This window comes from Diadema setosum, chromosome 4 (assembly GCF_964275005.1).
Source record: "Diadema setosum chromosome 4, eeDiaSeto1, whole genome shotgun sequence".
Taxonomy (NCBI): Eukaryota; Metazoa; Echinodermata; class Echinoidea; order Diadematoida; family Diadematidae; genus Diadema; species Diadema setosum.
Genome location: NC_092688.1, coordinates 7,935,093 through 7,946,973, shown reverse-complemented (window position 1 = coordinate 7,946,973; position 11,881 = coordinate 7,935,093). Strand labels below are relative to the sequence as shown.

Sequence of the window (11,881 nt, the reverse complement as noted above, 5' to 3'; positions counted from 1 at the left end):
GACATTTCGTGAGATGGAATAACTTCTGTATCAAGGTCAAGACAATGATTCGACACGTAAGCTTAGTCACCTAAAAAACTCCAAAAAAGGTGGCCCATAGATACGATAATCATTTAAGGTAATTGATTCATCTCCTATACTGAATAATTTGTCAAACCTCACTTTATCATCCCAATCATATCGTTTATTTTTACTGATCTATCAATGGTTTCATCATTATATCCTCATGTCTGACAATGTTTCCCTCAAGATATCTTACAAAATATTATTGTTTCCGTTTCGTTGTATTTTCAGTCCAAATCCTTGATATGTTCCACCATTCGATCCATTCGTAATTTATTCCTGAATTACTTGTTGAACCGAACAAAATAATGAGGGAGTTTCGTGATAATGGATGTCTGATCGCGAATGTTTTCCCCAAGGTGAATTGCAGGGTTTGCAGGGGGGTGGGGGGGGGGGGACCTGATTTGTTACTGTCATGGATATCATGCTAATAGCACGATGAGGGCAAACCGTTTGTGTTCTGCATTAGTCAACCAATATATATGTACTTTTATTAGGAAAATCTCGTATTCTTGTCATCAATAAATGTGACCGCCTTTCTCAAAACTCATTAAAAGCAAACCAAAATGAATCTACACTTATCTACTCTGTTTAAAACCCAATGGGCTTTCAGGTTTATATTGATATATCTTAATTTGTTACGGGTTGGACCATCCTATAAACGAACCCATTCCCCAAAAGTGATTGAAATAATAAAGACCTATTAAGAGTGCAGTTTCATAGAATGGCAAAGAAATTAGTTATTCATTAGGGTTACTCAGTGTGCTTTGCAGCAGTATTAATGAAAACATGTATTATTTCCCAGTTAAAGAAAAAAGATATGGTCAAGAGAAACTGCTAATAGGCCTATCTCGATTTCGGTCAGTTTGAAGCTGCAAAATTGTGAATTTTGACAGTAGGTATAAAGAGAAAAGAATACTCGCCCTGATACGACAAACTTAGCAAAGTTGAGTCGATCAACCCAAATGACATATTTTGGTTTATTGAAGAGAATTCTTATCTGCAACACTTTGTATAATTGGTTTTGAGCTGCGTGGTCACAAACATACCCTCTATTGAAGCGTTTGAGACAGAATACGCTGCCTAACCTTTGAAACTTGAAAGTAAACACATAACTTGCATGGATAGGTATACAGGTTGAGCAAACCTATATATTTTCTGTGTAACTCTTCTTTGCAAAATTCAGATTTCTTTTTTAAATAAATGCATAAAATATTACATTGAATGCTAATCATCATTTTCTCATGTACTACATGAAATCAATGAAGAAGAAACTCAAATTATCATGAAATCGCAATCACCCAATGAATTTAATGCATCGAAGTTTCTTTTCATTATCGTTAATGTTGTGGTTGTTTGGATTTAATTTCATTCTATCTGGTCTTTTTTGCTTGATTGTAATGTGACGTAACTATAAATATAGGGAGATCCAAGCAATTACATATCATAATCATGTAACTATGTCAAACCCCATTTTAAGAATTGTTTTGTTTACTGCTGTTGTTAACGTCATTGCCTTGCGTCTTGCAGCTTCATGTGATAAGTCATAAACACAAGCCATATGAGGGCTGATGATAATTATAATCTCAAACATAAATCATCAACATTCTCTGTGAGTGACACCACTCTTTGATAAAGTTGGGGAAGAATAAAAGCGTTCGTCCCAATGCTGCTGAGAAATAGTGTGAAAACCATCTTAGCGTTCCCTTCGTAATTCAACATGATTTTCGTCGTTATAGGCTAAGACAGTTTGTGACGCAGGAGACATCACGGATTTCTTTCACACAGGGAATTTTTCTCCAAACGTCCGTCAACCAACCATGATTTTTTCTGTGTCAACACCCATTAAGTTATACCATATTCGTTCAAATGAATCATGTTCAGCCGGAGATGAAACTGCCTCGTACACCATCTATGTAGCAATATGGGAAACAACCTTGAATATCGTCAGTATCCTGGACAACGCCAGCATCCTCCTTTTGGTGATTTTCTTCAAAGATTTTCGATCAAGATGCCACCTCTTTCTCGCCAACCTCACGGTCGCTAGCATTCTCTACTGTAATCTGTCCAATGTTGCTGTTCGCCAGCTGCCCGAAAGGATGGTACTAAAACAGTTGCTAGCTATCGGCACAGGTGCTGCTTTCAGTGTGTGTTCATACGCGGTATTTGTTTTAAACTTAATTGCGTTATCGATAGAACGATAAATGGCGATCGTCATACCACTCGTCTGCCTCCGAATTGGCCGCATTACTTCTCGGATAGTGTTCGTTTCTATTTGCGCCATTTGGATTTCCGGATTGCTTGTCACCGTCAGCAACGTCCTCCTCCCCTTCTTTGTTTTCGATATCTGTTTGGAGTATTTTCACTTTAACGGAAAAGTAAATTTCGCATTTAATTTGTCATCACGTTCATTTTGTACGTACAATGTATTTCCACTGATGTGCATGGGATTCTGTTACTCGTTTTGCGTGTACGTTCTCGTGGTGCGCCAACGAAAACTCGACAGTACCGGTGCGTGCGTTGGGTGTGGAAACACAAGACAAACATTCTCTAGCTGTCATGGTAATGACGATAACAGTGATTTTCATGTTCTCTAGGATTCCAGCCCTGTTGCATTCAGTTATCAACGCCGACCGGTACCCAGTTTTATCTTATATTACTATAATCCTACGCCCATTCATCCAGTGTGCCGAACCATTAATATGGTATACGCGATGAGTACCACATTTCGCCGATATTTTCTGCTCGCACTAGGTATATGTTTTAAGCGTGTGACACAATAAAAGGCTATCAAATGATCATTTCCAAGGGACGTCAGCAGACTTGTGATTATTGCATTCTACCATTGATGTTTTAAATTTTGTTATTTTTTGTCTGTACGTACACCTAAAATGTCAGTGTAGATGATATTCCGACTGGTCGTATACGGGACCAAAACCAGTAATAGAAGATAGACGTGAAGACAATATCATGAATTGCAGTAGCGCCACCTGTTTTCAGAGATGCATTCATATCATTATTTTTCCATGTATGCATTTTCATGTGAATTGCGGAGAGCTTGGCTATCTAACTGAAGGAAGGAATTCATGTAAGTATCTTCATGTCGATGCCTTATGTATAATTCGTTAACTATCAAAACAAATAAACAAAACATAAAAGACTACAATCTTCAGAAATATTCTTTGTGACAAAAAAAAAAATCATTTAATATTCTTTAACTAGTTTAATCACTGATAATTCGCATGAATTAGATCCGAAAGTATATCGCCTACGCTATATAAGCGTTGTAAGAAAGCTGTAAGAAAAAGTCATAACATTTCTTCAGTTGTGTTAATCACACTTTAGTTCTGTCATCGCATTCAGGGATCATATTTCCAACTTCTTGTTGACATGGCTCAGAGTTAGCTTAGAAGGAATATCTGGAGTAATTTCGTTAATAGTGTACAATCTTATACTATAGGCAAAGGGTCTGTGATACGCATCCTTATATAATTTTCACCTAAAGGTGGCTTATTTCACCAATTGCACTTATGTGTTGTTGTTTTTTTCTAGTAGGTATTTTAACTTGAACATATAACATTTTGTTGAAGTTCAGATTTAACAAAAATAATGATAATTATAGACTAATAAATTACAGTGATAAAGAAATGATGTTTCTTTCCCGAGAAACTGCTTCTTGTAGTCTGTATAGTATGTAGTGTACCGCACACCCTGAAGGCTCTCCCTACATTTTTTTTTTCAAAATTGTCAGCAAGATGTCCAAATTAGTCTCTGGTACTTTTTACGTCGATACACGCAGATATGTTTCTCAATCTACTAAAATTACCCACAAAAAATTTGCATATATATTTCTGGAAATTGGGGGGGGGGAAGTATTTTCTTTTTGAAGAAGAAAAAAAAAATGTTGATCACGGTACTTGCTTTCTACTTACACTCTTTCAGTCTATTCTCATTCTTACAGATCGACAGAATTGCATCCATTATTGTATTTCAAAGTTTTTTGAAGCATATACATTTTTTACTAAATCCTAAATTGTATCTGTCTGTTAAACTCAATAATGATGATAATAATGATAATAATAATAATAATAATAATAATAATAATAATAATAATAATAATAATAATAATAATACATATAATTTCTATAGCGCCGTTCTCAACTTTGATTAAATGCTCAAGGCGCTTTACATCAAAGCAAAAAGACTGAAGGAACAAATACATCACCGTAATAGAAGAAGATGAAGAAGCAGAAGAAAAAAAAACAATATACACCATGCCCAGACGAAATGCATTTCTTGATAATTCTATATCATTGTTATCATGGTATTGTAATGAAACTACATAGGTATAAAATCAATGGCCGCTGATTCATGTAATGAGTGTCCAAGCCCCCAGTTACATAATAAGAAAAATTACCTAATAACTAAGATAACAAGAGTCATGAATGACAACGGATACAATACAAACTTTGCCTTTTGTGTACACATTCCCCCCCCCCCCGAAAGAAGTCAAAAATCTTCTTACAAATTAGAAGTCTTATACACACTTCGAGCAGGTTATAATTTCCTCTTGATTTACTAAGAAATTATTCACTGATTTTTAGAAATTTTTGACATTAAAAAGTGAAATTATTAAGAGCAAACAAACGTTTAAAAGAATGTTAGAATGAATAAAACATAGAAAATGGTGTTGCTGTTGTTGTAGCAACATTTACCAGGAAGGTAAGGCACAAATTAACTCACTTCATCTGGACTTACTGTTTATAATATCCGAAAACGGTTTCACGTCCAATCCTGCTGGACGCCGCATCATCTCTGAATATTGTCCGAAATTGAAATAAGTTTTGTTATTCCGAAGGTTCGTTAATCCAAGAATGAAAAGAAGGTGCGTATGTAAACGAATAAGTATAAATACAATGTACATACATGTTTGTGTGTGTGTGTGTGTGTGTGTGTGTGTGTGTGTGTGTGTGTGTAGGCCTATATAAATATATGACGAGCTTGCAAACAAAAGGCGCTAGATCCATTGAAAAATTATGGATTTAGCGCCTTTTGGAAGCAAGCTCTTCATATATATATATATATATATATATATATATATATATATACATACATACACACACAATAATAGGCCTATATTACACATAAATATGTAAACAATATAATCACAACACATAATATAATATAGCCTACGCACTGTCATGACTGTATATCAAGGCAGTACGTGTGAGCTGTGACTGGATGATATCCTGCGTGTGTGTACGTGTGTGTGTGTGGAACATTGTCTCTATGTTGTTGTGTTTTTTTTATCATGCTACTTCTGATAATTTTCGGTGATTATGAAGCCATCATCTAGAAATGTTCATTTTGTATTATATTGTACTGAATTATGCTGAAAGTGTTTTTTTTTTTTTCGGAAAGCAGAAAATACACACACACACACACACACACACATACACACATAACCAGGTTATGACGTCTATAAGAGAATTTGTCAAAGCAAAAGTAAGGCATCTTAACATTGAAAAAAAGTCAAAGTGTATTGCTATGTTGATAGGGAGTATTACCGAGCATTATGATAATGCCATTGTCCTCGTCAAGCGCTTGTTTATGACGATGGTCTCCTGAATTTCTGTACATCAAGAATTGCCTAATTTGTCTTTGAGCAAGAGATATACTGTAACTTATGTTTCCATAAATGTATGCACAAAATGGTGTTTCCATACATGTATGCACAAAATGGTTTATTCTCATTTTGAATTGTATCAGGGAAAAAAAGTTGAATATTTGAATTAATCATTTATTTGCTTTAATTGTCAGATTCAATTTATACTGTGCTCAATTTGTTTGTTCAATTGACTTTGTACTTCATTTATGTATGAAAAAAAAATTCAGAAATAAAATCAGAATCAGAATAATGGACAATCTCAAGTAAAAATGCACAAGTTGAAAGACAGCGTATCCAATCATTCCTCAGAACGCGTATATTCTTGCAATTTAAAGAAACTATTTAAACATATTGTGTGTTTTGAGTGACTTATATTCTTAGAGAATGACTCTGAATTGCAAATCATCCATTCAGAAGCTAACTTTAATCGTATTTATGGAGAATGACAATCTTTTTACCCCGATGATTTTTTTTTTTTTTTGCTGTTGTTAACAAGCAATGCCAAGCGGCGGTGTCCTCCCATTGCAACAGTGATGAAATCTCATTCCTAGTTTCTTTAGATTGCTCGCTGTTATCTCATTTAACAGATCTCTGGATTCGAATAGATGAGTAGATTTGCTTCCATCGCTAAACTCTCTCCTCGAATTGCTCTGTAGAAAAAAAAAAAAGATGAGTCTGTGATCGCTAAGTGCACGAACAAAGGATGTCTGAATGTTATTGAAAGGATCGCTTGCTGTGTCTACAAGTATACTAGGAATGTCATCAAAATGCCATTACTGTAAGATTTCCGCTGGCATCAGCTCATATTACTGCAATACCCCCCCCCCCCCCTCATTCACTTATTCATCACCGTAATCTTATTATTCAAAACTTTTTTTTACCAAGATTTTTTTTTTTTTATATAATTATATTTTAGTTGGCAATGAAAGTTCTAATACTCATTCAATTTGAAACATGATTGGAGTTATTTGGCAGCAATAATAATGATTATGTCAGGTCTCGATTAGCGAGGAAATGTACTAACATTTAAAAAAGAACAAACTTTTGTCAAACTTAACAATGCTTACAGAACAGAAAAAAACAACAACCCGATGATGGTAAGATGTCAGTGATGGAAAGTTTGGTAGTCAGTGATAGGCTGAAATTTTTAACTCGCGCAAATTTACAAGCGAGGGGCGAGTATTAAAGTCGTTATCGTCAAATTGACGTATAGTATCAGGAAGCCGTAGTGTTCTGCAATGTAACGAGAATTAAAGAGTTCTTCCTGCAACCCGTCATATATGCCTCTGCGTACCATTTGGCATCAGACGCTGGGAGAGGCTAATCACGAATTTAATCACTAATTTTTGCGATATGAGCTCGGGCCTGATGTTGGATACCACTGCCGCCATGTATGTGGCATTCGGAGTGTTCGGCATCATCGACAACGGCATCGTGCTAATCGTCATCGCCAGAACGAAAGCTCTCCGCGACGCCACAAACCTGTTGATCGCTAACCAATCTCTGATAGACCTTTTAGCTTCTGCCTTTCTTCTCTTTCTCCAAGTCGTTCCGGCCTCTATTCCATCGGGCAAACCTAGAGCTGCTGACTTTGTTTGCGAATTTTGGATGAGTTGGTATCCGTTCTGGGCACTAATCACTGCCAGCGGAGGTAACCTCATTGTTATCACCATTGAACGGTTTTACGCCGTAACATGTCCTATTCTCTATCGACAGTTCATCAGTTATAAACGTGTCACTCTCCTGGCCCTGATGCCATGGGTTTACGGGCTTGTGTTTAATGCTCATTTCTTTGCTTGGGCCCGCGTCGATGGGCAGATATGTCATCTCTTTGAAATGCCAAACATAATCATATGGAAGACCATTGGAATCGTTACATTCATTCTTAATTTCCTCGGGCCATCCTGCACGATGGCTATACTCTATGCAATCATAGCGGCTAAGCTGAGGCACCAACTACGCCAGCATACAACTGGAATAAATCACCGGGAAAAGGCAAGAAGAAATGTCATAAAGACTCTTTTTATCGTCTGCGCGTGTTATATCTTGTGCTGGGCGCCAAATGACGTTTATAGTCTATTTTGCTACATCGGAGGAACATTGCAATTCGAAGGGGTCATCTATGATATCACGGTTTTCATGGCCTTTGCCAACATGTGGATAAACCCTATCATCTACTCCTTCAGGTATGACAAGTTTAGGAAAGGTTTGAGAAAGTTGCTATGCGGAAGATCGTCGCGCAGACCATCCATGGTGATATCATCCATCTATTAAAGGGCTCGTACTTTCAGGTTCACAAAATATGTAAATGTTTGATATAACAACCATATGGAATGCGTACATTTTATATTGAAATTATATGACGTAAAATGTCAACCTCTCCGTTATATTTTTAAGGGAAAGTTGAAAGATAACACATAAAATGAGAGAGTGAGAAAAAAAGAAGGCACTCATTGGTACAGCGAAAGAAGATTATGTTCGCAACTATGGAATAAGCTCTGCTTAAATGAATAGCCTAGGACAAATTCAGGTGAGGACGGTCATATTCTTAATATATATGGTATAGTTGAGTATAGTCAGTCATAGAGCTTTTAAATACTCCACGTTTTTAAGGGTTTTGACATGATGACTTCTTGACGGAGATAGCAAAACTATTATCAATGGCGATGCCGGATGCCTTAATGATTATGATCTGATAATCATCAACATCTCTCATCTTATCGACTGGCTTTATCTTTGATGAAAGAAAAAATAAACTCAAAGCCTTTTCTTTTTATAATAGCTCATTTCATAAAATATAATATTTTTTTTTCAATTATGTAATAAGTACATTAAAGGTTATAAGTCATTTGAGCTATAATGTTGTCAATTATCTATTTCTTTTTAAACCAAACTTTCTAATCTGATAATCGACCTCAGAGGTAAGTTTAGATGTCCGATTACTTAAATGACATGGAACAGTGACAGAATTTTGACTCTGCATTTACAGATTGTCAATCAGTGGACACATTATTGGTAGAAAAAAAAGTTTCTAATCTGAAAAAAAAATGTATATTTCATAAATTAAACAGCTCGATGCATCAAATAATTTGCAAGTGTACATTTCTGATAACATTAGTTTGCATGACAATAATCGCATTTATGAACAATAACATTATCTTTTGCTATAGATTAGTCATGTACAGAGAAATGTTACAGTAGAATGTGCAAAAAGTTGTGTGTGATGAGATTTCGAATCAACTGCATTCACAGAGCATATATTTCCAACATCTCACTTAAGTTTTGAAGAGTCAGAAACATTTATATTTTAGGTTGTCATTTCAATAATACATTTCAAAAGACTTGTCTATCTCGGCTTTTATATGGATACACACATTCAGCCTAAATAATTTGGAGTGTCATAAAGAATGTTACGATGGTTTATGTTATTATGCATTTGCATCAGCACCACGTATTTTTTTTAATGCCTCTTTGATAGAAATATAGTTCAAAAGTCAGAGTAAATTCTAGGAATCTAGAATGTACATTCACTTTGTTTTATTCCAAATTAATATTCTGCAATATGGTTCAGCGAATTACTATGAAAAAACGGGATCTTGTTTGCTGTTGTTGTCGTTGTAAGTTTGTTTGACTATAATGGAGCAATCTATACAGACAATTCAAGAAGTTATCATACCTATACGTTCTCCTTGAATTGAAATTTATACCAAGTTAACTGTAAATAGTTAAAGTTGATGAAAACAGTGTGTATAAGGTAATAAATTGGAGAGTTTTGTGAATACATCTCAGGAATCATAACAACACGAACAGGTAGTATAAGTAAATTCAGTTTTTTTGCTTGATGGCGATATGCGAAATGCAAGAACAAAAGAAATGCGTTGCTGTAGTGACATTTGGTGGATATAAGCTTACTCGATCACAAGAAGGTGATATTTCTATAACCACCAGGTATATCATTACAACGTTTTTGTAAGTTTGTTTTCCTGAAAACGTATGCATGTGTGGTATTGTGAATTACTGTTTCTGGAAGTGAATTGTCATTATACATCCCGTGCTTAAGTATTACAGTTATTATCAAATAATTTGGGCAGTTTGTGATCAATCACGCCACAATTAAAAAATCAGTTTGTTTTTACCTTCTATTTATTGTGCAATTTTGATGAATTACTGAAGTATCTTCTTTCATTTTTGATTGACAAGTTTCCAAATAATTATGAGATCATCCTCAGAAAGTATACTCCAAATCCTTGTGTGTCAAATCTTAGAATTCAAACTAGCTCCCTCTTGGGGGGGGGGGGTGCCTTCTCCCACATCCCTTCCCTTCCCTCCAGAGTTTGAAATAATTTGAACAGTACGTGAAAAAGTCAGGCAGCAAAGTTAGTGAATTCATTTTGCTTTTTCATCACGATAACAAAACCCTTTCATATTTTCAAAATTCAAGATTTGTAAAAACATTCCAACAAAAGAATGTACCAGATCGGTGAACTTAAATTATAAAATTGCAAAAGCTTCTTTGTGTGGGACGGGATACCGTCTTTCCATACTTTGTCGGTAGATTTAGATGAAAATTTTTATATAATTCGACCTTTTAAAGGGAATGGATAGTAACTAATCAGTGGGAATCAGTGGGAATTCTGGGGATGATTGTTCCAATCCTTGTGGGATTCATTTAAGAGTACATTATATATCTATTGTTCTGTGAAAATTATTTGCTTGAGAATGGTCTCATATTCAAGTAATGTCAATGAATGTGCAGTTTAATCGCCCTTTCAATGTATAGGCATGCTAATCTGGAAACATTAAACAGTACCCGGGGACAGCACCGGAAATATTTACTCCTTGCCGTTACCATGTTTTGGTAAATGCATTATAATCTTTGATAGACTATATTTTTCAAGAATTAAAGCAGGAATGGATTGACCTTGACAGAGATTAAATGATGGTATAGATATCATGATTATGTGTACGTGAACAACATTAAAATTGAAACGTATAAAACATTCAACATTCGGAGGAAAATTGTGTGTGATCTCTTTATTACGTTATTATTTCTTTGTACGAATTTGGACATCACATTGACAAGCTGTGCATTTAATTCGATCCAATATGAAATTATCCATAAATCTAATCGGAAAAAGAACGGCAGAAAATTGCAAACGATTGCATGTCTTCAGGATCTTTCTTTTTTTTTTTACTTCAGTTTCTTTTTGTATAATCATGAATGCAACTCTAACATATACCACTACTAATGGGAATCAATCGATGACTTTGCGAAATGAAAACGTTGTCCCTCATAAAAAAAGCAAGGGACATTCAATCAATATAATTTTTTCTCAAGTCCTTCAGTCTGTAGTGTCTCGGTCTCCCAAGAAATCATGAAAGCGTCGTGTGCATCAAGTCTTCTGGAAAATTTTGTCAAGAATAAGCCTTTTACGAGAGCATTCGCAAAATACCACAATAAAAGTTCTGTAATGTAAAAAAAAACTCCATACAATAATGTATTTCAGATCCACCATTTTTTGTCAATTTTTATGAATTGCATGAAGCGTAAGCAAATAATGATACAACTACGTTAATTTCTTATCTCTCTCTCTCTCACTGTATTCAGTGTGTGTGTGTGTGTATGTGTGTGTGTGTGTGTGTGTGTGTGTCAGTGTGTGTGTGTGTGTACGTATGTGTAAAAACCAGCAACCATCATAATCTCTACCTGCCAGCTTTTATCATATTTGTGGGCTTTTTGTGATACAAACAGAATACCTATCAGTAAAGTCATAATGGTGAATGAGTATTGATTACCAGTAGAGCTTTGGAAGTTTGTGATTTGTTCTCGGGGATCAGTCATACACCGTACTTTCTTTTTCTGTTGTCTGTTTTTCCCCTGTGTTTTTAGAGGTACATCAAACTTTCGAGCCCTCTGCTCAGTTACTAGTACATGTTTTAATGTGAAACTAAGTGGGTGGTTGAAGTCCTTTTTCTTTCATCGTAACTTTGAAATCTGAAAGTTGTCGAGGTTGTCCACCCCTATATTTGGAATATAAAGCGCCGAGTTTTATTCACCACTTGCTCATTTTCCTAAGAAGCCATCCCTTGGGGTACACCATTTCGACCATCTTGGCAGATTGGAAGGCGCTTCGTTTCTATGCTGGTAAA

General features: G+C 35.4%; 1 protein-coding gene across 1 annotated transcript; it reads left to right on the top strand.

Moving 5' to 3' along the window:
- The first annotated feature begins 7,084 nt into the window (after positions 1–7,084).
- Positions 7,085–8,005, top strand: LOC140227458 (neuropeptides B/W receptor type 2-like). The gene has a single exon (XM_072307862.1). It carries the CDS (start codon positions 7,085–7,087, stop codon positions 8,003–8,005), a length of 921 nt encoding a protein of 306 aa, XP_072163963.1.
- The last annotated feature ends 3,876 nt before the right edge of the window (positions 8,006–11,881 follow it).

Bases quoted from the DNA above. Each gene is read 5' to 3' on its own strand.
- LOC140227458 (XM_072307862.1), top strand. From the start codon at position 7,085: ATGAGCTCGGGCCTGATGTTGGATACCACTGCCGCCATGTATGTGGCA.